General features: G+C 40.6%; 1 protein-coding gene across 14 annotated transcripts in view; it reads left to right on the top strand.

Moving 5' to 3' along the window:
* The first annotated feature begins 13,040 nt into the window (after nt 1-13,040).
* LOC100765285 (protection of telomeres protein 1) overlaps nt 13,041-27,265 on the top strand; it is a 48,461-nt gene continuing 34,236 nt past the window's right edge. For 4 of the 14 annotated variants that reach the window (XM_027416771.2, XM_027416770.2, XM_027416767.2 and 1 more), the window contains exons 1-6: nt 13,060-13,133; nt 13,978-14,166; nt 16,262-16,323; nt 17,500-17,562; nt 23,213-23,261; nt 24,926-25,040. In XM_027416771.2, coding sequence (XP_027272572.1) covers nt 23,253-23,261; nt 24,926-25,040 — 124 coding nt within the window. In that variant the 5' untranslated portion in view covers nt 13,060-13,133; nt 13,978-14,166; nt 16,262-16,323; nt 17,500-17,562; nt 23,213-23,252. Of the gene's footprint in view, nt 13,138-13,977; nt 14,167-16,257; nt 16,324-17,499; nt 17,563-23,212; nt 23,262-24,925; nt 25,041-27,265 lie in introns of those variants that run through there. The other 10 variants (XM_027416764.2, XM_027416762.2, XM_027416761.2 and 7 more) reach the window with 10 other exon arrangements.

Here is a 27,265-nt window from a genome sequence, read left to right as displayed (position 1 = left end):
CATCAGAGAAATTTATTATCAGTGCATGGAGTGGGAGGCAGAAAAATCTATCACTATCGTATCTAGTATTAGTAGATCAATGCTTGATCTGTTTTGGCCACTACTTACATGTAATATATTTTCTCATTCTTTCACTTTTAATCTATTTATGTTTGGAAGTTTAAGCTGAACTTAAATTTTTCATTTTGCACATCTACGCCTTTGATTTAGAAGATTGATCTATTTACATTTAAAACAATTGCTTACAGGAAATGACTTAATATTGTCACCTGTTTGAACATGTGTTTGTGTGTGTATAAGTTTTTCGTTTCCCATTTCTACTCCTTTGTGTATTCTTTAATATTCAGCTTATTTCTATCATGACATTTTGATTCCCTTCTCATATATTTTTCCTGAATATGTTACAAACATTGTCTTTGGAGTTACCATGGAGCTTACATCTAAACATAGTTTAAACAAAATATTTTAATATGGTACAAACTTCAAGAACATGTAAATGGGCACCTTTTCAGTTCTGTCAGTCTCACTTTATGTTAGTGATGTTACACATAACATTTCAAACATTGTTTATCATTGACAAATATTTATAATTATTTCCATTTATAATTTCAAAACTCTTTCATGAAGTAGTGCATACAATAAAAATTAAAATAATTTTTTAAAATTTGGTATTTATGTAATTTGGTATTTAATTTCAGATGCTCTGGAGTCTTTGCAGAGTGGTGTTAAGTAAGGAATCACTTTATAGCTGTATCTAAAGTAGAACAGGAATATAAAAAGGAAGAAATTTTCAGTTGGCAAAAGAGGATGTTCCTTTGCAGGTGGATAGGAATTCAGTTTCAGATATAAATGAAAGTGAGGAATGTCAAGACACTGGAGATGATGCTCCTTCTTCATCAAATAAAACAGATTTAGAAATCAAAAAGGGTGAAAGGTTACCTGCACATTAAAAAAATCATAAGGGATCCTGAGATAAGAAATAAAAAAGAAAAAAGAGAAATTTTCCAGAAGGGAAAAGGGAAAGAAAGGACATTTAAAGAATGGTAATTTTCCCAATAGTAAGAAGGGAAGAGAAAGAAAATAAAGGAAAAAATTCCCTGTAGAAAATGGGGAAAGAAAAGGAAATTTTCCTATAGAAAAGGGGGAAATAATTATGGTCTGACAGCACCACCTTATGATGAAATTGAGGAATGGTTGCCTAAGGACATAAGAACACCCCATAGGTATTCTCAGTTACTTTGCAGCAAATGCCTGCTAATAATCAATACCCCAAGGTTATGTTCACATTAATTGGGAACCTATGGATATGACAGATCTGAAAAGACTAAAAAAAGCAATGGCAGTATATGAGATGCATTCACCCTATGTTAGACATGTTTTAAATAATTGGGCCATTCAAAATATAGTTATTCCAAAAGATTAGAAGGACCTCATGGATGCTCTACTAGACACTAGTCCTCAATTACAGTGGCTTACTTGATGGAGAGAGGAAGCAGCAGCCACTGAACAGGGCAATCAGACTAGAGGAGTAAATAAAATAAGGGTCCTAAAAGCCAGTTCATGCACCCGAGATAGGTCCTGGTGCCACTACCAGAGTCCCCTCAACAGATCAAGCCACATAACTGCCACCCACATTCACAGGGCCTAGTTCAGTCCCATGCAGGTTCCCCAGCTGTCAGGTCATAGCCGTGTGTTCCCACTAGCTCAGGACAGCTGTCTTTGTGGTTTTCCCCATCATGGTCTTGACCCCTGCCTCTTGTTCGTATGATCCTGCCTCTCTTGATCTGAACTGCTGGAGCTCAGCCCAGGGCTTGGCTGTGGGACACTGCATGTAGATTCTATGATGACTGTTAGGGTAGTCACTAATCCGATAAAAGGGGAAGGCCCTTTCAGACACCATTTCCACTATTGCTAGGAGTCTTATCTGGGGTCATCCTTGAGGATTCCTGGGAATTTCTCTAGCACCAGGCTTCTCCTTAACTCCCCAATGGCTCCCTCTATCAAGATGTCTCTTTCATTGCACTCCCCATCCATCCCTCCCCTGATTTGGCCTTCTCAATCCCTCATGTTCCCATTTCCATCCCCTCACTTCTACCCTGCTCACAGTTTACCCTGGAGATATTAACTATTTTCCCTTTCTGGGGTTCTCCATGTATGTCCCTCATAGAGTCCCCCCTTTTTACCTAGCTTCTCTGGGGTTGTGGATTGTAGCATGGTTTTCCTTTGCTTTACATCTAATATCCACTTATGTGTGAGTACATATTCTGTTTGTCTTTCTGATTCTGGGATACCTCACTCACGATGTTATTTTTTTTTCTAGTTCCATCCATCTGCTATCAAATTTGAAGATGTCTTTTTTCCCACTGAGTAATACTCCATTGTGTAAATGTACCACATTTTATTTATCCATTCTTCAGTTGAGGGGCATCTAGGTTGCTTCCAGGTTCTGACTATTAAAAATAATGCTGCTGTGAACATAGTTGAGCAAATGTCATTGTTATATGATTCTTTGGGTATATGCCCAAGAGTGGTATTGCTAGGTCTTGAATTGAATTGATTCCCAATTTTCTGAGAAACTGCCATACTGATTTCCAAAGTGACTGTACAAGTTTTCACTCCCACCAGCAATGGAGAAATGTTCCCCTTACTACAAGTCCTCTCCAGCATAAGCTGTCATCAGTGTTTCTGATCTTAGCCATTCTGATGGGCATAAGATGGTATCTCAGAGTCATTTTGATTTTCATTTCCCTAATGGCTAAGTATGTTGAGCAATTCCTGCAATGTCTTTCAGCCTTTTGAGGCTGTTCTGTTGAGAATTCTCTGTTTAGATCTGTAACCATTTTTTAATTGGATCATTTGGTATTTTAGTGTCTAGTTTATTGAGTCCTGTATATATTTTGGAGATCAGCCCTCTGTCAGATGTGGGGTTTGTGAAGATCTTTTCCCATTCTGTAGGCTGTTTGTCTTATTGGCCATATCCTTTGCCTTAGAGAAAATTCTCAGTTTTAGGAAGTCCCATTTATAGATTGTTGCTTTCACTGTCTGTGCTACTGGTGTTATGTTTTGGAAGTATTTTCTTTGCCAATGTGTTCAAGGCTACTTTCCATTTCCTTTTTCTTTTAGGTTCAGTATAACTGAATTTATGTGGAGGTCTTTGATCCATTTGGACTTGAGTTTGTTCGTGTGGATAGACATCAACCTGTTTGCATACTTCTCCATGTCAACGTCCAGGTATGGCAGCACCATTTGTTGAAGATATTTTATTTTGTCCATTGTACAATTTTGGGTTCTTTGTCAAAAATCAGTTGTTCATAAGTGTTTGGATTAATATCAGGGGCTTCAATTCAGTTCCATTGATTCATGTGTCTGTTTTTATACCAATACCAAGCTGTTTTTATTTTCATAGCTCTATAGTAGAGCTTGAAGTCAGGGATGGTGATGCATCCAGAAATTCCTCTATTTAAAGGATTGTTTTTGGTGTCCTAGGCATTTTGCTTTTCCATATGAAGTTGAGTATTGTTTTTTTGAGGTCTGTGAAGGAATTTGTTGAAATTTTGATAGGGATTGTATTGAATCTGTAGATTGCTTTTGATAGTATTGCCTGCCAGTTTTACAATGTTGATCTTACCTATCAAACAGCATGGGGGATCTTTCCATTTTCTGGTATCTTCTTTAATTTCTTTCTTCAAAGAATTAAAGTTCTTGTCAGACAGATATTTCACTTGTTTAGTTAGATTTACATCAAGATATTTTATGTTATTTATGGCTACTGTAAAGGGTGATATTTCTCTGCTTTCTTTCTCAGCCCATTATCATTTATGTACAGGAAGGTTACTGATTTTTTATGAGGTAATCTTGTATGCTGCAACATTACTGAAGGTGTTTATCAGGTGTAGGTGTTCTCTGGTTGAATTTTTGGGGTCACTTATGTATATTATCATATCCTTTGCAATTAACGGATATTTGACTTCTTCCTTGCCAATTTGTGTTCCCTCGATCTCCTTCTCATGTCTTATTGCTCTAGCTAGAACCTTGAGTACTATATTGAATAGATATGGAAAGAGTGGACAGCCTTGTCTTGTCCCTTATTTTAGTGGGATAACTTTGAGATTCTCTCAATTTAGTTTGATGTTGTCCTTTGCCTTGCTATATATTGCCTTTATTATGTTTAGGTATGTTCCTTGTATCCCTGATCTCTCTAAGACCTTAACCATGAAGGAGTGTTGGATTTTGTTAAAGACATTCTCAGCATCAAATGAAATGACCAGGTGCTTTTTTCTTTCACTTTATTTATATGGCAGATTATATCAACAGATTTTTGTATAGTAAGCCATCCTGGGATGTCAGGTATGAAGCATACTCGATCATGGTGGATGATTTTTTTTAATTCGTTCTTGGATTTGGTTTGTCAATATTTTGTTGTTTTTGCATCAATGTTCATGAGAGAGATTGGTCTGTTTTTCTCTTTCTCAGTTGTGTTTTTGGGTGTTTTGGGTATCAGAGTAACTGTAGCCTTGTAAAAAGAGTTAGGCAATATTTCTTCTCTTTCTATCGTGTGGAACAACTTGAGGTGTATTGATATTAGCTCTTCTTTGAAACTCTGGTAGAATTCTCCTATGATGTATTTACAAGAAGCCTTTAGTCTAGTTTAAACTTGCTCTGAGATGAAAGTGAGTTAATTGTGTGCATTTGCCTTAGACTGAGGAGAAATTTGTTGCTTTTGGAGTCAAAGGAACAAAGTAACTTTTATGTGTCAACAGTCCTCATGGGACAAATAGCTCCAGCTATGAAGCATTTCCCAGTGTATTTTCTATATATCAAAATTATGCAGCTAAATAAAAAGTCATCTTCTGACCATCCACAGATATAAGTGCCCAGTAGACGGGATATTTTAATGAGATGAACACACAAGCAGTGGGAAAATACCCAAAGTTATTCTTACATAAGAAATGAGGTTCTTAGGGAGAAATGAAGTTACTCATGAGAGTAATTACAGACAGGAGCAACTGCTTTCCACAGCCAGTAACTCCATGGTCCTATCAGGTGGGGCCCTATCAGAAAACCACTCACCTGGTAGATCAGCATGTTGAACACTAGTTACCACCTGCTATACTCCCACGCTCCTGACACAAGGAGAGAGGAACACCAAGTACCCACCTCATCCAAAACTTATTTGCAATTCATGCCTTTCAAAGAGAGAAACTCAATTTTCTACAGTGGACTGTACCAACCATGCTCCAGAAAAGGCCCATGCCTTTGTTAGTTGGCCAATGGGAAACAAATTTAATGTTTTTCTTTGTGTCAGGGTAGGAGGGTAGGACTTGTTATTTTGTTTCCTTTGGGACTCTCTTATTTTTTGAGGGGTGCAGTTTCTGGACAGGGTTTTCTCCGTGGCTTTGGAGACTGTCCTGGAACTAACTCTTGTAGACCAGGCTGGACTCAAACTCAAAGAGATCCACCTGCCTCTGCCTCCCGAGAGCTGGTCTATTTTTATAATTTTAATTTTTTTCTAAATTTTATTAAATTACAAACAATCTTATTTTACATATAAATCCCAGTTCCCTCTCCCTCCCATTCTTCCATACCCCCCACCTATCCCCTCATCCACTCCCCAGGGAGGTGAGGCCTTCCATTAGAGACCATCAAAATCTGTCAATTCATTTGAGGCATGGCCTAGGCCTTCCTCCCCAGTGTATCTAGGCTAAGAGAGTATCCCTCCAAGGGAAATGGGCTCCTGAAGTCAGTTCCTGTACTAGGGATACATCCTGGTTCCACAGCCAGAGGCCCCATAGACTGCCCAGGCTTCCCAACTGACACTCACATTCAGGGGGCCTGGTTTGGTCCTATATTGGTTCCCCAGCTGTCAGACTGGGGTCCATGAGTTCCCACTTGTTCAGGTCAGCTATTTCTGTGGGTTTTCCCAGCGTGGTCTTGACCCCTTTGTTGGTCACTGCTCCCTCTCTACAACTGGATTCCAGGAGTTTGACTCAGTGCTTAGCTGTGGATCTCTGTTTCTGCTTCCATTAGCTACTAGATGAAGGCTCTAGCATGGCATTTAAGGTAGTCATCATTCCCATTCTAGGGGAAGGGCATTTAAGGTAGCCCCTCCACCATTGCTTAGATTCCTAGTTGGGGGTCATCCTGTGGATCTCTGTACAATTCCCTAGTGCCAGATTTCTCTTTAAACCTATAGTGGCTCCCTCTATTGATGTGTCCCTTTTCTTGCTCTCCTCTATTCCTCTCCCCACTCAATCTTCCTGATCCCTCATGTTCTCCTCCCCCTCCTCTTTTCCTCTTCTCTTTTTCCTACCCCCCCCCCCCGTTTATGTGGAAAGTTTGTTGGGGGAAGATAAGCGAGGAAGGGAAGGGAAGAGAGAAGAGGGGGGATAGAGGGGGGCTGCCTCCTCAGAGAAATGACAGAAAGAGAGCCAGAAATCATTTTTAAGTTATAAAAGATAAATATGTCAATTAAATAAGTCCACATAGAGTGCCTCAAAAGTAAATACAAACAAACAAAAAACCAAAAAAAAAAAAAAAACACCTAACAGTGACTACATCAGAGAAGGTATGTTTTCTTTTTTATTTAAATTCTTTAATTACTACTCATATTTACATATCCATCCCCCCATTCCCTTACCCTCCCATCCTCCCATGTTCCCCACCAACCCCCCAACCCATCCCCCAAATCCTCCCCAGGGATAGTGAGGCCCTCAACTAGGGACCTTCAAAGTCTGTCATATCATTTAGGGGTGGGCCTAGGCCCTCCTTGTTGTACCTGGGTTGCAATAGTATCCCTCCATAGGGAATGAGCTCCCAAAGTCCATTTGTGCTCTAGGGTCAAAGACTGGCTCCACTGTTAGAGGTCCCATAGACTGTCTTGGCCTCCTAGCTGGCATCCACATTCAGAGGACTTGGTTCCGTCCAATGCTGTTTCTGCAGCTTTATGACTAGGGGTCTCCATGCTCTCACTAGGTCAGGTCAACTGTTTCTGCGGGTTTCTGTAGCACCATCTTAGCTCCTTTGATCATTCCTCCTCCCTGTCCACAATTGGATTCCAGGGGTATGGTTCAGTGCTTAGCTCTAGGTGCCTGATTCTGCTTCGAACAGCTACTGGATGAACGCTCTACGAATGGTAACCAAGGTAGTCATCAATCTCATCATAGAGGAACGTCATCAATGGCATTTTCTCCACCACTGCTTGGATTCTTAGTTGGGGTCATCCCTGTGAATTCTCTAACATTTCCCCTGTGCCAGACCTCTCTCCACACCTGTACTGTCTCCCTCTATCAAGGCCTCTCCTTTCTTGCCCTCTTCTATTCCTGCCCTGCCTCAGTCCTCTTGTTCTCCCCTCCCCTTTTTCCCTTCCCACCTCCTTGCTCTCCAACCACACCCAGTGCTCCCACTTTGTTCAGGGGTTCTTGTCTACATCCCCTTCTTCGAGGGACTATGCAATCTTCTCTTGGGGTCCTCCTTGTATCCTAGCTCCTCTGGCAGTGTGGATTGTAGACTGGTAATCCTTTGTTCTGTCTAAAAATCCTATATGAGTGAGTACATACCATGTTTATCTTTTTGTGACTGGTTTACCTCACTCAGGATGGTTTCTTCTAGTTCCATCAATTTGCCTGTGAATTTCAAGATTCCATTGTTTTTTTTTTTTTCTGCTAAGTAGTACAACATTGTGTAAATGTACCACATTTTCTCCATCCATGCTTCAGTTGAGGGGCATCTAGATTGCTTCCAGGTTCTGGCAATTACAAACAATGCTGCTATGAACATATTGAACATAGTTGAACATATGTCCTTGTTGTATGAATGTGCATTCTTTGGGTATATGCCCAAGAGAGGAATTGCTGTATCTGGAGGTAGGCTGATTCACATTTTCCTGAGCAACTGCCATACTGATTTCCAAAGTGGTTGTACAAGTTTGCACTCCGACCAGCAATGGAGGAATGTTCCTCTTTCTCCACATCTTCTCCAGCATAGACTGTCATTGGTGGAGCCATTGATTTTAGCCATTCTGACAGGAGTAAGATGGTATCTCAGAATGGTATTGAGCTGCATTTCCCTGATGGCTAAGGATGTTGAGCACTTTCTCGTGTGTTTTCGTATATACGTATTAACTGAGTTTTTTGCTACTTAGGTTGTTAACATTCCCCGAATATTCATGGAAAAATCTAATGAGAACCTCATTATCAGGTATGAGAAACTGTCCTTCAAATCATAACTAGGGGTAATGCAAGTCTCAGAACTATGTGTTTATAGCTGAGGGTTCTCTAGAGTAATAGAACTTATGGAATGAATCTCTGTTTCTCTCAGTGTATCTTTCTGGCTCTGGTTCTCTCTCTCTCTCTCTCTCTCTCTCTCTCTCTCTCTGTATGTATGTATGTATGTATATATGATCAATATTTCTATTTGTTCTTTTTTAGACTACTGTTGGTAATATTAGGAAGTTTAATATGGAAGGCACTACCAATAGATGGCCAGACATAGACAAAAATATACATTTTGTTTTTGTCTGCTTTTAGTCTAATATACCTACTTCTAAACTGGTCTTTTTTGCATCATTTTAATTAGAAAGTGTCAAATTATTTATGTTTCTCCTCATATTCTATCCTTTTTTTGTGCCAACTTCTGACACCATATTGTAGGTGGAATATGTCCTAACCATGCTGAAATTACTTTAACTTAATTACATGGCAATCACTTTTATTCTTCTAAATCACTGATTTATTTTTAGTTTTGGGCTTTTTGTTTTGTTTTGTTTTTTAATGTATTGATAGAACCATAGGAGAAGATAAATTTCATTCTCCAATCAATGCACATAATCCCGTCATTTTTGGTAATACAGTCTTTGTGAACACACTGTTGGGAAGAAAGATTAATATTTATTATTAGACAATGTATTTATTGCTGCCTTCAATTTAAAAGAATCAACAAACAGCCTCCATTTCATCAAGATGATTTCAGTATTTTTCCCACTACTTGAAAAAAGGTGGGTTGACATACTAAATACATGTAGATTATATTTAAACTCTTAGGGGAATGTTTTGACAAAAATACTAAATGTTATTGTGTTAAAAATACATTGGAACCTGATAGAAATGGTTCCCAATTACTCCAAATAGTCATGATTGAAAAGTTTCTACACCTCCATAATCCTCTCCATCGATGCAACAATTTAAGTCAAGCCAAATTAGAAAAAGCCCATGTTTAAGGAATACAATGCTCCCAGGTGGCCTTCCAGCCCCCAGAGAGGAGTGGGAAAAGGGAAACTGGAAAAACCACCAGTCTGTTTCCTGAGGGGCAGTTTAAATACCCTGTGGGAGTGGTCTTGAGTATCCCTGGGGGAAGTGTCATCATTTGGTGGGCTTTCTGAGATGTAACAGGGTTGGGAGGGAGATATGTTGGGTGGAACCTCCTCCATAACATCCCAGACTCTTTGGGTATATGGATGCCAGGGGCTGGGGCAAAGCTTTCACCATAACATCCCAGACTCTTTGGGTATATGGATGCTGGTTCATGTCTAGCTTCTTCCTGCTGACAAGGGAAGACGTGGGGGAGAGGGAATCAGGAGTCAGTGGGATCACACTCAGCAGGAGCTGTAAATGAAGAAGCATTTGGTTAGCTGCCATCCTGTAGACCTCAGGCACCTGTTCTTTGAGGATGCAGAGAAGGCAGGTTGCTAGGAGAGAAAATAGATTGCTATCATTGGCCCCAAGAATGGGGCTAGCCATGGGAAGGGTGATAACTGCCACAGTGAGGGGAATGGAGAAGTGTCCTGGTTGTACAGAAGAGGAGGGGTGAATGAGTGAGACTGGAGAGCAGATGTGTCCCTCATTGGGACATCTTGGAAAACTGGAGGGTGGAGAGTCCCAGCTGCTGGACAGACCAAGTATCCTGAAGAGGCGTCCACTTAAGACTTGAGAGGTGGTGCCAATGATGAAGTCCCAGGAGCTGGTGCAGGTGCTGGCGTTATCTGGCGGATCCTCTGTGGGTTGACCTTGGCCCAGGCAGGTGGAGTGCCACCTGCAAGATATGCTTGAAAATGGGTGAGGTAAAAATGGGTTCTGGAGACTGTTTTTATCAGACCAGATTTCTTGATATAGAAGGAGAACTTCTCCCAAGAAATTGCAGGTATCTGTAAGACAGCTGGAACAGATTTACATCTTGGTGTTGTAGTAACAGTCTATGGTTTTAGGTTAAAAGTTATGAACATTTTTGCAAGATAATCAGAGGAAATTTAAAACTCTGAACCTCTGAAGGTTCATCTGAAACCTGTTAATCCCTGACTATGAAGCCTGTGAAAGAAGCACACCTGTCTGTACTTTTAGCAGAAAACTTAACCTAATAAATTAATGAGCTGCAGGTACCCTAGTAATGGAATATCATCATACCTGAGAGGGATATGTAGATGAGTAGAAGTGAGACAGCTCCAGGTTTTACTGAAATGGGACGGAGGGGGTCCCATCCATCCCCATGACAGGAATTGGAGAGGGAACTGTGGGACCTGAGTGAGAGGTCAAAACAGAGTAGGTAGTTCCCGTGTCCAAAAGAAAAGTAATGGACTTACCCACTACCTGCAGTGTTACCCTAGGCTTGGACAGGACACTGGGAGTCACCAAGTCTGGACCGCATCAGTTCTCCGCCAGGCTGAGTAGTTTGAAGGCTGGCACAATCTCAGCTGCTGATGCTGGTGAGGCTCGGCCTCCATGGCGTGGCATACAAGACAAACCCACACGGGGGCATTCTGATTTCCAGTGTCCAGGCTGACAGCAGAAGGGGCATGGCCTCATGGGTGGTTGAGGGTCCAGAAATATCTTGCCAGATGACTATCCTGCCAGCGTTTGTAGCAGGATCCTGGAGGTGTTGACTTGGTTGAGCTCCAGTGGGATGGAACCTCTTGGTGGTCAGCTTCCCTTGTACCCCCTGTGGCCTCAGGGCAACTGCTAATGCTTAGAGGCTCAGAGCATGGCCTTATCTGTCAGGAGGACTCGGCTGCTTCTTTTTGGGCATTGAAAACTTTAAAAGCCATTTTCACCAACTTCTGTATGGGAGTTTGGGGACCCCTCCCCAGTGTTTGTAATTGGTTTCTAATATCTGGAGCTGACTGAGAAATGAAACGGGTGGCTAGGATGGTGGCTCCTGCTAGGGAAGCTAGGTCAAGTATAGGTCAATGTGTAGAGGGGGACAAGGAGATGACGTGGAAGGCTAGGGAGGGGTGGTAGGGGGAAGGGGAAAAGAGGAAGGTGGGTAAGGAGGAGGAAGTTGTTACTCTTGACCTTTATCTTGGAGGGGAAGGAAGGGGAAGAGGTGGATGGGGGAGGAATGAGAGGAATGTGGGCCACTGAATGCAACTGGTGGCCCTGGAGGAGCCGGTTGGGGGCAGGGGAGGGACCAGGGTCTCAGGCAGCAAGGTCAGGGCAGAATTTTCTGGGTACCAATTCCCAGATAGGTGGGAATCTGGAGGCACCATGACCCCTAGCCTGCAAGACCAGTACTGTGAGACACTGGCTACTGAGGGAAGGCTGGGAGCGCAGTATCCAGCAACTATAGACATACAGGGGTTCTGTTCACTTGTCCCCATGCTGGCAAAAAATTCAAGATCATGGAGGATGGTAAAATCAAAAGTTCCCTCTGATGGCCATGGCGTCCCATTGTCAAGGACATATTGAGGCCAGGCCTTAGTGCACAGAGAAATCAGGTGTTCAGAACATATGGTGTCAGACAGCTCCAACTTTAAAAAGATTTTGTAAAAGGCAGCCCAAGAGTGTTTGGTTTGAATGGCAGGTGACCATTTCACAAGTCTATGCTGGAACCCAAAGCCTAATGCAATGCATCCACTGTGGTAGCCTTGGGTCAAAAACAGGGGGTGAGAGAATCCCTTGAACAGAGCATCTTCTGAAGAAGGGTTCCCATTGGACAAGCAGGTCCTTGTCCCAGTAACAGGTTGGGGGACTGGCATGGCGACATCTTTGACAGGACACCTCGAAAATTGCAGGAGGCCCTGAGCCTCTAAGTCAATGTCTTAGAAAGGACAACTTACCCAGTCAAAAGCTGATCTTAGCATGACAGAGCAGGTATGAGGAAGAAGGGTATTTTCCCACCACGTAGCCCTGGGCCAGTGAGGGAAAAACATCCCCCTTGGTGGGACCTCCAGATGAAAAGTTTCTACACCCCCATAAGCCTTTCTGCCAATGCAGCAATCCAAATCACATCAAATCAAACTGAATTTTAAAAAGCCCACGTTTAATGGATACGGATACAGCACTCCCGTATGGCCTTCCAGTCTCCCAGAGTAGAGACGGGAAAGGGAGACCAGAAAAGCCAGAACTCTGGTTTCTGGGGGCAGTTTAAATACTCTGTGGAAGTGGTCTTGAGTATCTCTGGGGGAGGGGGTTCATCATTTGGTGGCTTTCTGAGAAGTAGCAGGCTTTGAAGGGAGAGAGGGGAGAAGGGCTTGGGTGGAAATTCCACCATAACAATGATAGACCTGTGAAGAATATACATTTTTGTTCATCTTTCTATAATCCAAAATTATTCATTATATAGTTTCTTAAATTATGACGATTTTTGATCACCCAAAAATACAGTCAAGAAAGAAAAATATTCAGGCTAACAAAGTGCTCTCTGTTGTGTTCTTCAACTTGGCTGAAAATCGCATAAATAGCTCTAAACTGTGATAATAACAACCAAATAACATTGCTGTCTTTGTGCATTTATATTTTTGCCAACAGCACATTTGCGTGCTTAACTTAGAAGGTGAATAAAAGCTGCTGCCTCCGAGGGCTTTAGGCAACTAAACAGAAAATGACTCTGGTTTTGAATAGAGTTGCTGTTGGCTTCAGGATTTAGGACTCTAAAAAGCAAGCAAACTCCTTATGTAACTCTTGTGGTCTTTCTCGAGTTCCCTGGGGATCCACTAGAGGCGTGCAAACAGGAGCGGCGCGCATACTGAGTTGCCTTGACGACGCGGGAGGAGCTTGGCCGAGGTCCCGCCCCCTAGTCCGGTTATGCCGTGACGCCCAAGCCAGCTGGGGAGGGGTGGATAGTGCAGTGCGCATGCGTCTTTCAGGGCGCGCTCCGGAAGTCACATGTGGGTGTGTTGAAACAGTTGCCAGGTTTCCTGTTGTCTTGTGAGTGAGTGAATTCAGGGGTTCTGGGTGATATAACGGGGGTTGTTTAGTTGCACATTCGGTTAACCCGCTGTGCTAAGCATCCTTCGGGGGGCGAGTGGTTCCAGGTACCGGTCCAGGTGCAGATCAGTTGTTTGGGAACGTGGATCCCCACGCATTAAAGTAGTGATGCTAGTGCGTGACCCTGGCAAGAAGTTTCCCAAGAAAGACTGTTAATTTCAGTAGTCGTCTCTCTAGGTTATTTACGAGTTCGAGGAGGAGACACCCAATATTCATGGAATGAAGGAGCTTTTGGTACAGGGCGTATACACAAAATTTTAAAATTGCCAAAGGGGATTACAAAACAGCAAGCAAGCTAGCTCCTCCCCATGGTCTGTATATTTTAAAATACTTTACCGTGATGAAGTTGGTGAAACTTTCTCAGATCTTTGTTGTTGCTTAGAGATTGTTTATGTAGCTCTTGCTGTCCCGAAATAATTTATGTAAATCATGCTGCCCTCGAACTCACAGAGATTCACCTGCTTTTGACTCTTAGCGCTAAGATTAAAAGCGTGAGCCACTATGCCTGGCTACAGATCTTAAAACTAGCTTTTAGAAGTAAAAACGTCTAAAAACTAGCTTTTAATGCCAAGGATAAGTAAAGAGTAGTTCTTTTTCAACCCCAGAGAAGCTTGCTGTGTGTTTATAATTTCAGTAAACCTGTAAAGTCGTATGTTCTTCTAACACCTGCACCCCAACACCGAAATTAGCTTATTAAAGAAAGCAAAACCAAAATTATGTCAAAGATAGTTAAGGAAAATTATGGGCTATATTTTGGATAAAATGTTGCTCTTTGTGTCCTCAGCAGCAAGTATCAACTTGAATTTTCTATTTCTATTTGAATTTTCTGTGGACATCATTGTGAAGCAGAATTGTTGCCAATTCAATAAAGGAATCCAAAGGGGTCCTGGAAGTTGAGTCACTGGATAAATTGCAGAACCTAGATTTTAGATCTCTACAGCCAAGATGTAATTATAGCAAGATGTACATCCAGGTAAGTTTGTTAACTCAGAATGCATTTTCCTCCTAAAAACTATACACCTGTTTTACATTTAGTATCTTTGTGAGAGTGCCTAAAATAGGTTTTTATTTTTGCCGTTACATCTGAGATTGAATATTTTGATGTTAATTTGTGATTTTCCTGCTTTCACTTACTTAGCAAATATTTGTTTTGTGGTGCATTAGAATATGTTTCTAAGGTATAAAGATAAATCATAATAAAGGTGATCTTTAACTTTAATTAGTATGTGAACATAAGAAAATTTTTGTTTCTGATGGTTAGATTATGAGTGAGCTGGGACTTTCTGGGTAACTATTTTACTTTCTTTGGGATGATGAGAAAAGTCATATGTGTGCTAAGGAATTTGAATACTACAGTAGTGATATGGATGTCTCACACCAGATAGTAGCAATAGAAAGACATCACTCACTTTGGGTTTAAGTCACTCTGCCTCCTGCACAAAGAATATATAGCATAATTATGATATAGCAAGTGTAGTAGAAGAAAACCCAATTAGTCAGTAGCGGTAGTGCAGGTAAGAGTTGATAACTGATTTTCATTAGTGATAGAAGGGACAATGGGAACAGTGGGTAGAAAAGAAAATAGTAATTTAATGCTAGTAACAACAAACCAGCATTTATTGAGTGTTTTCTCTATGCTTGGTGGCGTCTTAGGTATTGTGTGCATTAACTCATTTAATTATCACAAAACTATGATGTCAGTGCTTTATACCTTACCTATATGTTTGTAGATACTGTGTTTTAGAAGGGTTTAGTGATCCCCCCCCCCTCCGTCAGCTAGCTAATAAGAGGTAGAGGTGACATTTAAATCTGGATAGTTTGTTTCAGACTTGAGGAAAAAAATCAAGTGTTAAAAGGCCTTGGAGAACAATTAGACTACAGTGGCACTGAGTTCAGGAAGCTTAGCTGTCTGTAATTACTAGCCGTTCTTCGAAAGATGAGAGGAGATTCACATTTAAGCCTTGAGTTTGAGTGTGAATATGTTGATGAGGTCTTTGGTGTGGGACCATCTTGACCTCCCCCTAACTGTGGGCTTGGGCTTTGCTCCTCTGCCCCTTTCCAAATAGTAATAGAAGGTGGGTTTTGTTTTGTGTCTTTCTGTTGTTCTCTTTTCCAGCCACACTGGGTTTTCACCAAATACTCAGGCTTGTTTCTCTACTTTTCACATTTGTTCTGAATGACTAATCCCCCGTGGTTAGCAGCTCCCAGGTGCCCTGTATTTTTGTAAAGCTATTTCTTTTCTTTTCTTTTTTTTTTTTTTCTTTTTGGTTACTCGAGACAGGGTTTCTCTGTGTAGCTTTGGAGCCTATTCTGGCACTCGCTCTGGAGACCACGCAGGCCTCGAACTCACAGAGATCCGCCTGCCTCTGCCTTCCAAACTGGGATTAAAGGCGTGTGCCACCAACACGTAGCATAAAGCCATTTCTTGGTCCCAACAACCCAGTAAAAGTGTTGTGTAAATTTTCTGTCAGCCACTAGAGTGTCTGCCTTTTGCATTAGACGAAGCATGTCTCACTAAAGAATCTGTTTCCTGCACTCTCTGTGCAAGGACCTCCTTTAGTGGGAAAGTTTTGAAAATTTTAAGGTTGTCCAGCTATTTGCTATTCTTTTTTTTTTTTTTTTTCGTTCAGCTTAGGAACAAGCTTGCTTCACATGTCAATCCCTTCTCCCTCTCCCTTCCCTCCCCTCAACCCCTCACCAGCTCCCTCCCCCCTCTGCTCCCATGGAGGGTAGGTCCCTCCACAGGGGCTTCCCAGATTCCACAACATCATCCTGGGCCAGGCCTAGGCCCTCCCCATGTGCTATTTGCTATTCTTATTCTTTCTGAATCATGAATTGCCTATGCCCTTAGTTGATGATGACATATACATACATACATTCATACATACATACATACATACATACATACATGTTTAAATTAGAAACAATATTATTTTACATATAACCCCAGTTCCCTCTCCCTCCCATCCTCTTTTCCCATCCACTTCTCAGGGAGGGTGAGACCTTCCATGCAGGATCATCAAAGGAAGACTTTTTTTTTACTTTTTTTTTTTTTTTTTTTGAGACAGTGTCTCTGTGTATAGCTGTTGGAACATGCCCCGGAGCTGCCTGCCACTCCCTGGGACCAAAGGTATGCACCACAACATCTGGTTTATGGGGTCTCTTTGAGGAATACAGTTGTCATGGTTTCTGTCTTATCAGTAAAGTTGAAGCCTTTCTGCTAATTATGTTAAAGTCTAGAATGTAATGTGGGAGAGTATTGTTGTAGCATTGACTTTTAAACCTTTTTCAGTAAATCCTGCAGATACCCATGTCAAAGTTGACAAAAGAGTCCATGGTGTATGTGTGAGAGAGATTTAAATATGAGAATCAAACGAAATTATGAAAAGTATGGTGATGAAGCACTATTTTTTCCGTATTTTTGACTAGATTTTTTTTTTTTCTTTTTAAGTTGACAGACTGGAGCAGAGACTAAATTGTCCTTGTTTCTTAGTGTATTGACTTGGCCTCATCCTTGTTTATGAGTTTTTCATTTTACATTTGGAATTTTCTTCTTTCTTAAATTACCATGGGTTTCTCAAATCAAGCATTATTTTATTTTGTTAAGGGATAGTATTAGGGGATGAAATAAAGCTTGGAGAAACTGATTAGCTTCACTGTTTTTCTGTATCCTAAGTAAGGATTAAGAAATCAAATTATGAACTATATGCATTTTGAGGTCCTCATATTTTTCTCAAGTGACTTAATATGTACTTGACCGTGACATATTGACTTCCTGAATGGATGGTTCAAATGTAATCCAGAGAAAGCTACTCTAAAGATTAATGAAGGGAATAGACTAGCATTATAACCTGGAACATGGCATAGTAAAGTGTGTGTATATTTAAGAGGACTGGAGCAGTGCACGGTTTTAAAGGTAATGAACAAGCTTTCTGAAGATGGCCGTAGTCCTCAGCCATAGTTATTAACAGCACAGCTGTCACCCATCCAGACTTGCACAGATGACACGTGTGTGTGTGTGTGTGTGTGTGTGTGTGTGTGTGTGTGTGTGTGTGTGTGTGTGTGTGTGTGTGTGTGTGCTTGCACAAACCTGCAGGGGTTAGGCTGTAGCAGAGACATTTGTAGTAGTAACTCCCTGGTAAGAACCCATCTTTAGAACCTCACAAGTGGCTTTATATGTTTTGTTAGTATTCTGAAAACTTTCTCAAAGATAAAAACATTTGAATGCTTTACATTCTATTCTAACTTTTGCATATATATTGGTAAATCCAGTCTTTTTTACTAACATTTTTCCTCTCCATTCCAGGGGAAACTCTTATTTCTTTAACATTTGGAAATAACGCATCTATTTTGAAGATTAGACCTTAAGGTATGAGGTGTACATGACTTCATTTCTGCTTAGCTTTATTTGATCTCTAGAAGTAGTAACTTCTTAGATGTGTGTTTCAGGGGGGCACACACATATGTGAGTGATTTTAATAGCTAATGCATTCATCATAGTGTAGACAATGTCCATATAAGGTAAAGCTGCTTTTGCTTTTGCTAAATCTTTGCTGCAGTGTCCTCTCATTTCATTAACAAGGTCCTTTTAAAAGGACCTTGAAGATGGCACAAGATGCCCCAAGACTAAGTTTTCAACACAAAGGACATTCATCTGCCCTAGAGGGACAAAGGGCAGGGAATAAGAGACAAGAGTAGGAGATAGAGGAAGAGCAGAAGTGGGAAAAGGGGGCAAAGGAGAGAGGGAAGGGATAATTGCTCTGAGGAACAAAAGACTGCCTCTGGATAGAGAGGAGACAGACTTTAGGCAAATGGCAGTTTATAAAGGGAAAAGAGAAACCCTGCATTAGGATGAGTTGGTTTGTGGTTTGTTTTGATTGGGCATGTTAATTAGGATGGTGGGGATAGGGACTTTTGATTGCTGGACTTAAATACTTTGATAGCTAGACCTTGGTAGTCAACCTTAGCAGGAGGAAATGACCAGTAAGGGAATGTACCTTGGTGGCTAGCTTTAGGATTGTAATCTAATGGTTTAGCCAGGCAGAGAAATGAGAGAGAAGGGTGAAAGGTAAAACCCATTGGGATCATGCTTGCCTTGCTTGGCTTGCTAGAGCCCTTCACCTTTCTCTCACATTTAGGCTGTTGAAGTAGCTAACTGCCCTTTCTGTTTGTACTTTAACTAACATGACTTAATCACTTTGTTAAAAGTTTGACTTCAACATATAACTTTTTATATAGGTGTCTTCATGTAGGGAAAATTCTCTTTATTATTGCTATAGTAGTCCTGACAAGCTAGGAAGAGTACCAGGCATTTAGATGCTACCAGTCCATCTCTTTTAAAGCCTGTAATTGCTTTAGATGGTCTGGAGCCGTGAATGGGAGCCAGACTATGAACTACAACTATTAAAACCACCAGTGGAATAGACATTTATTAGCATTGGGCATGCAGTGGTGACTGATTGCTTCCTGTTGTTTATGCCATGTAGGAGAGAAGAAATGAAATAAATGGTTATAAAAAATAACATAGGATATTGCTGGGGGCAGCCCTGGTAGTTGACTGGTTCCAGAGAGGATACAAGGAGTAGGTGAGGGAAGGATTGAGCCAGGCCGTGGATATTGGGGAAATCTCTCAGGCTGACTCATTGGCAGTCAGAACACTTCCTTATTTATATAGAATTCGGTAATCAGTGATAGTTTCATGTTCTAAAACATAGATCATATCATTTCTGTCTCTGGACACTTGTTTAACTTCCCCTTACATATCTAAGTTTAGTCATTAATAAGCCATGTTAGAGCAGAGTTATCTTTTTTTTTTCTTTATTCTCTCATCTCCCCACGTGTTCCTCCTGTTCTATTCCCTCCTTCCCCAACTCCACCCATAAAATCTCCCAGGGAGATCCTGTGTCTCCCCAGTCCTTCCTTTTATGCCCAACCTCTTGGGGGTCAATGGATTATAGCATGGTTATCAGTTAATGTCTAATATCTATAATATCCATCTACCTATCATCTGTCTGTCTATCCCATGTTTGTCTTTGAACAGAATGATCTTAACAGTCATTCTCCCTCATCAACCCCATAACCCGACTTCTGGCAGCTCTTGTGGCTTCAAGGATGCTAGACAGAAAAGAAAACCTCTAAGCCAGCCCAGGCAGATGGCCATGTCCCAAGCACTGTATTAATAACCCTTAGTGGTCAGAGTGTCTGCCAATTGTCGGTAGGCCCAAGCAAAATCCTCAGGCCAACACTTGCCACAGTTATTATTCACTTTCTGGCATATTTTTACATTCCTGGCAATGTTTACATTTCATATCTTTAGAGAATTTATATCTCTAATCCCGGCATTCTTTCGCTTATTGGCTATATGACATCATAATGGCTCTGTGGGCACTAACTTTTCTAAGAAAGGGAGTTCCTGATACCTCATTCTTTCTACACCATTCTTTGCCCATCAGGATAAGCCCTTTGCAGGGCAGAGGTAACTTCAGTCAATCTAACTTTGTTGCTATATATGTCACTTATAATTGGAAGAAGCTTGCACTTTGTTTTGATTATATTGTTCCTGAATAAGTTCAGGGGTAGATGTTTCAAGACTATTTCAGAGCCTCATGAAGAGATCTCTCAACTGCTTTATGTGCATCACAACCCCCAAGGTGTAAGGAAGACCTTCAAGTAGATAAGGTTATCTCTTAAAAGTGGGAGGGGTAGTATGCTCAGGACTTTCCTGAGGAAGCTATGAAGCAGTACTCCTAGAAGAAGACATAAATGATTCATAAGAAATTTCCCATCAATCCAGCATCCCCAAATGGTGTAAATATTAAAAGCCCCCCAAGCATGCAGACTGTGGAGAACAAAACCAAAAGTGGCACTGCTTTGCTGGATCTTTGTCACACTGCTGTGCTGGCTTTATAACTTTAGTCATTCCCATCAGATATGGCTGTGCTGGGATATGAGTGTAGTCTTGATAAAAACAAGTTTGAGTACTGTAAAGACATATTCAAAATAAATTTTCTGAAGAAATCTAATGTATCTACGCTATTCATCAAGTAAGAAGGGTTAATAGAAGATTGAAATGTGTCTGTTTTGGGATTTCTGGTAGTTAGGTTTGGTAAATGACTATTAAGTAGACTATAAAGTTCAGGCAGGCTGGGCATTGGTGGCGCATGCCTTTAATTCCAGCACTCGGGAAGCAGAGGCAGGTGGAACTCTGTGAGTTCGAGGCCAGCCTGGTCTACAGAGCGAGTTCCAGGACAGGCTCCAAAGCAATACAGAGAAACCCTGTCTCCCAAAACCAAAAAAAAAAAAAAAAAAAAAAAAAAGTTCAGGCAGGGCAGCAAGTAAATGGATGATTGTGGACTTCGTGTTTGAAATCTCAGAAACTATTTGTTAATTAAGAAAACAAATACAAATAAGTATAGTGTAACATAGGACAAACACTGGTATTTCAGACCATCTGGGTTTATTTCTTAAGCCATTTTTATCAGACATACCATGCCTATGGGAAAATGAACAAGTTATAAGGACTTTTACAAAGGAAACACTAACTTGTAATTAGTATCTAATCCAGAAAAGTTATTATGAGGACAGCTCTTCTAGTCCTGCGCTCCCCAGGATGATGATGTCCTTGCAGTCCTTAGACCAGGTTTGTTTTCCTTTACTTTTCATAGCATCACATTTCGCACAGGCACAGCATAAATACAGATGGGTGACAGGCCCCTTCCTGGATCTCGAAAAAGCTAACCATAATGACTAGAGAGTACTGGAAGTGGGCATCAGGCCCAGTGCACACATGACTTCTACATGGTACATATTAAAAGTGGAAAGAGACTGAAGCCCAGAAATTTTATAGATGCCTTAAGTATTTGTTACTAAAACCGGATCAATAAAGTTAAAAATATAATGCAACAGATAAAAGCCTGGCCATTTCTGTTTATGGAAGACAAGAATTAAAGGAAAATGAAATAAAATGATAATAAGGATAATGACCTTATTAGAGCTAAGAACAAAACTGAATGGGGAGTTCCTATTTGTATTGGTGTAAAAATAGAGTTCTTATGTTGATGTTGTAGATAAATTCTTAGGTCTGACCTGCTGGATACTAATATATGTGTTAGAGATTTTACACTACTGGTAAACCCTGTCTCAGTGTGTTCTCTACTCTAGATTTAGTTTCATTTAAATTCTGTTTTTATTACTGCTATGTCATCTGCTGCTTCATTATATGTACTCACTGCTCATTTACATAAGTGGCGATGATTTTGGAAGTCTCACTAATTACAATTGTCTAAGCAATGTAGTTAGTGCTTTTCCGACCCATGTAGGGAGCATTACAGCCATCTGTGGCTCTCCTGTATCTGTAAGTGATGGAGGTTCTTGAGGAAGGTTGTAGCCTGACTCGTATTCAGTAAGCATTAACCAAGCTTAGGTTAACCAGGCTCTACTTTATAGCTGTGCCTGTTCTTTATTAAAACATGCTATGAATATGCACTTGTGATGTTCTGAGGTAGACACACTGACTGATTTATGGAAAATAATTTTCTCACATTGGGCACCATTGCAAAGTCTGTATTTGTACTTTTGTCAGTAGCAAGCAGAGGTAATAAGCACTGCATAATTTTGATAGCTTTTAAAGATTTTCAACTAACTGTTTATGTAAGTGTAAGCAGGTTTTTTTTTTCTTTTTTTACTTTGCTCTCTTGTCATGTTTTGGTTTTAAGGGGCAAAATCATTGGATAAAACACTGTTTCTGTAAGTCTGGGTGAACTGCTTAGTCAAACTGGATTCTTAAATTGCATGTGGAATATGAAATGTTCACATTGAATTGAATTTGCCAAAATAAACTAACAATAGATGAATAAGTAGGAAATAAAAATGTTAATAGTGCTCACAAGCCATAGAAAACAAGTAGAAGAAGGAGTGGAGTTCAGGCTATTTGAATACCCTCTTCTCCCCTTCAGAATTGTTTACTACTCCAATAAAATTAAAAAGAAAACAGTGTTCACCTAAGCAGTAGATAACACAGAGATCCTCTGTGCTTGAGTGTGACAAGCACCCCCTGCTTCCTCTGTGCTATGTCTGAACTTGTTTAATGAAGTTACCTTAACTGGCTTTCGGTCTTCGGCCCGTCTGGTCTCTAATTAGGCTAGACAAAGTCCTCTGCTGCTCCCTGGATGCTCTCAGTTTGAGATCCAAAGCTGAATGTGTGATAGCAGCATTTTCTAGGTCCCTAACGATTGAACCTTTTAAATAAATAAATAAATAAATAAATAAATAAATAAATAAATAAATAAACTGGGTTCCTGCTTTTAGAAGGACTCCATATAGAAATGAGTCTCTTTTAAACATGTAGTCATGTATCTCAGTGACAGAGAAATGCATTGTGGGTGATTCAGACACTGAGTGAACCTTGTAGTGTGTGCTTAACAAAGCTGCTGAGTGTTCAGCTGTGTGTCCACCATCCTATATATAGTCCCTTGTCTGAAATCCCCTTTCAGTATATTTATTGAGGCTGATAAAAGCATGGACATCCAGATCTCAGGCCACTGTTTGCAGTTATTTCTACTTCCAGGTTCTTTTGGTAGAAACGGAAGTTCATTTTAAATAAAACAGTTGATGCTTTTAGGGAAAATGGATTTTTCTCTCACTTTATTCTTTGTGAACATGATTATTTCCTTCTTCCTTTTCACTCCCTTCCCTACCACAGTTATAAACTACCTCTGTGATAAAGGCTTCCACGAGACTCAGGTCAACTTGACAGTTTTAGTATCCCCACGACCCTATATGGCTTGAGGTAGCTTTCTTCAATAATAAAGATGGTCAAATTTGTAGTTGAAGTGATTGTTACTTGGGAAAGGTTTGGGTGTGGTTCTGTGCAGGGGGAAATTTGGGTATCACCTCCTGTTTTCTACCTCTTAGAACTTTTAAATAATGTATATGTATGTGTCCAAGTGGGGGGGGGGTATCGGTCCTTGGGGCTGTAGTCACAGGTAGCATACAATAAGCCTTTTCTGTTTTGCTTTCAGGGTTTTGGTAAATCAATAAGGGGATTTTCCCACAGAAACAATGTCTTCGGTAAGGTGATGTTTAATTTTATTTAGGATACACAGGGTGCACACACATTGGATGTACTTTATAGCTTGATTTTAAATTAGCTTACTTTATAATTGAAATTTAGTATAGTGTCAAAACAATGGAATACTGACTGATACCTTCACTTTTTCATATGATGAAGTCGTATTACAGTTCTCTATTTACCTAGTAATTGTTTTGTTGCCTGCAGTATCTACAAATATCTCCACATAAGCTGTATGTACATACATACTTTATGAAGATATTATAGTTTTTACTGGTTTAAACCACAGGCAAATTCTTTTTGTTTGTTTTTTTGTCAGCTTGTATTATATTAGGTTTTTATGTGCTGAATTGTGACTTACTAGATTGTATCAATGAAAATCTTTATACTTTTGATACATTTTTAAACCAATTTTTCATTGTTTTATAAAAGTTTGGTGCCTGAAGCAGCAGTAGAAAGGCTCCCATATACACAGCTGAGTGGACTTGAAAGAAGGCCATGTGTTTGTTATAAATATAAATAATACCTGCATTTGTTATCTATATTTCTGTGTATGTGTATGTGCCTGCTTGAGTTTATGGGCACCACTATCATGCAGGTGCCCATGGTGGCCAGAAGGCCTTGGAGCTCCTGGAACTGGAATAATAGAATTATTGTGATCTACTCAATATGGGTGCTAGAAACCAAGCCTGAGTCCTCTGCAAGGAAGAGAGGTCTTTTACCACTTTGTGTAAATGTGGATAACAAGAACTGATGGCCAGGTGTCTTTCTGTCTCACTGTCCACCATATATCCCGAGGCATGGTATCTCATCAGACCCAGAGATTGCTAACTCTAGTCGAGCTAGCCAGTTTGCTCCCTGGGTCCTCTGTCTCTGCTGCCAGAGCAGTGTGATTATAGGAGAGCTGCAAACCTGCCCAGCACTGACCTGAGTGCTTTACGCCTCACACGTGGGTGGCAGTGCTTTACCTGCTGACCAGCTTCCCAGCCCTGCTAGGTCGATTTTCACTTTGTAGGCATAGATTGTCATGACTATGCAGAAACATCCATTTATTAATTTCTGTTGCAGAGTAACTTAGCCATATAAATAGTGACTAATTTCAATTGAATGCCTAAGTACGAATTTCAAAGTGGTTTACTGTTTATTTGGTTGGTTGGGTTTTTGAGTGAGCAGTTAGGTGGATAGTACCAGCTTCCCATTCATCTCAGGGTCGGGGACATGCTCATTAAGGTAGAGTATGGGTCTGTTTTAAGAGCTGAGGCACAGATCTTTTGTGTTTCTTTTACTAAGCCTTGCTCCATCATAACCGAGCTTCAGGTCCTGGGCAGCACAGAGATCTGGTAGCCCCTCTGGGTGTCCAGAGACGAAATCACACTTATTTTTATTTTTTGTACTTTCTTGTTAAAGAAATATAATTAATGTTTATACTTTTATTGACTGGTGTGCTGCCTTCTGTTTAAGAGCAGAATTGTTTCAAGAAAACTAGTTAGTAACTGTGGTACCCTTATGAAACTGTGCATTATTGTCCCTAGTCACACCCCGGAAGTCATTTTCTTTAAATCTCTTAAAATGAAATGGCACAAGCTTAATAATTCACAGTGTGACCACAAGACTGTAAAATGTGAATACCGGCTGGTAAATTTGCTATCTTTTCTTTCTTTAGGGCCCAGTAGCACCTTATACGTACACACCCCTGAATCTACTCAAGAATGGCACAGTTGTCAATGTCTGTGGTGTTGTGAAGTTCTTTAAGCCTCCGTACCTAAGCAAAGGAACCGGTAGGCATCTGAGTGGGGGATATTTTATGGACGAGCTCTGCATTGTTAGTCTCAGGGCAACAACTCCTTCAGTAACCTGAATCTCAGAACGATGTCAATCCTGATTTTCAGTTGCCTAATGAAACTGATGTGTGTTCTTTGTCCATTTTAATTAATGAAGTAAATGTGGTCTTTGGATTCTAGAGTCTTGTTTAACACAATACGAGTACAATTTCTAAGTGACATGAGAACATACAGAAGTATAAAATTTTTTGATGAAGGTAAATATGCTACCAAATACTGAACATTCCAGTAATGTAATGATCGCTCATCAGTCACTCTCAAATCTGACACAGAAATGAAAAGTAAATAGAAAAAAATCGGTAATTACAGCATATGTGTAGGCTATGTTAAGATGCTAGGTGTGCTGGGAGGGGAAGTGAAAAAGTGTTTTTATGTAGATAAGAATAGATTACTGTTATTATAAAGTGTATTACTTGAGCCCCATGTTAACTACAAATACCTGTGAGAAACATACACACAATATTAAAAAAAAAAATCAGATTGTCATGATGGAAGCTCAATGTAGACAGTATAGAAGAAATTATCCCAACTTCGCCTCACCTCGACATACGAATCTCACAGCATCTTTAGTACTAGTCAGCAAAAAGGGCAGTTTGTCAGGCGTGGCCAGTGTTTTGCTGCTGTATTTACCTTGGGGCAACTCTTAGCCAAAATGGTTGAGGGAGGGCTGGGTGTAAACAATGACAGATAATTGGGCAAGAAGAAACTAAATTATGTTTCTAAAGAATGTGATTTTATAAGTAGAAAACCCTAAATACCATGCCAAACAATGCCATTGAGAACTAATAAAAGAATCCACCAATATTCAAACTTAGTATTATATAAATTGCATTTCTGCATATCGGTGAGGAACAGTTTCAGAGGGTAACAAAGCACTATGATTTAGAATAACATCAGTCCTATAGTGTATGTAGGAATGAACTTATTCAAGGAAATCAAGGCTTGTGCTCTGAACAGTACAGAATATTTCTGGGGTTAGTTAGAGGTGACACAAGCAAGTGAAATAATGTCCTATGCCCATTGATAGCAAGACTCAGTAGTCAAAAAAAAAAAAAAAATCCCAGAGGCTCTTTTTCTTTTTTCCTAATAAGAAAAAAAAGAATCAATCTTCAAATATATATAGGAATGAACTTGAGTGGGCTGAAAAAGCAAGGGATCTCATATTCTTACTTTACCAATGTACAATACATTGATTTCTCTCTCTCTCTCTCTCTTTTTTTTTTTTTTTTTTTTTTTTGGTTTTTCGAGACAGGGTTTCTCTGTGGTTTTGGAGGCTGTCCTGGAACTAGCTCTTGTAGACCAGGCTGGTCTCAAACTCACAGAGATCCTCCTGCCTCTGCCTCCCGAGTGCTGGGATTAAAGGCATGCACCACCAACGCCCAGCAAGAAGGGTTGCCATGGCCACGGTGTCTCTTAACAGCAATAAAAACTAAGACAGGGATGGTAATGCCATATGGGAAGAATAATTGCCAAATGTGTTTAGTGTTTTAGCTACAGGTTTCCGTATATGTAGTCTTCACCCCGTATTCACTGGTGTTCATGGTGCTGGAAGGTACTTTGCATGCAGTAAGAGGAGAAAGGTAAACAAAGCCCTTGATCTGCAGCGATGGCTTGTCTGCATGATATTCTGGAACAATAGTTGTGGGAGTAACCAATCACTGTCTGGTTAGGTTTAAGGCCTACTCCATGAGATGGAACCCAGGACTGACAGTCCTCAGGTGGCCAAAAACTTGAGACTCGATGGGCCATGGAGTAGTTTGGAGAAAACTACTGTTATGCTAACAGAATATAGCAATAGCATGATCCCTGTTAACTCATAGGGGTCTGCTGTACTCACAGATCAGTGTCTTGCTCAGCCATCATCAGAGAAGCTTCCTCCTGCAACAGATGAGACCCAAAACAGAGATCCACAGCCAGACAATACACAGAGTTCTTGGAACACTTAGCTCTAAATGGGATGTCTCCATCAAATTCTTCCCCTTTGGGCCCTGAGAACCCTGTGGAAAAGGAGACAGAAAGAATGCAAGGAAACCCGGCCTTCCAGACATAAGGACTGATGAACACATAAATTCACAGAGACTGTGGCAGCATGCACAGGACCTGCACAGGTCTAGGCCAGATGGGCTCCCAGTGATGAGAGGGAAAATGAACACAAGCTCCCA

Source organism: Cricetulus griseus, chromosome 5 (assembly GCF_003668045.3).
Source record: "Cricetulus griseus strain 17A/GY chromosome 5, alternate assembly CriGri-PICRH-1.0, whole genome shotgun sequence".
NCBI lineage: Eukaryota > Metazoa > Chordata > Mammalia > Rodentia > Cricetidae > Cricetulus > Cricetulus griseus.
The sequence above is the reverse complement of the archived record's forward strand: the minus strand, read 5'-3'. Positions and strand labels throughout refer to the sequence as shown.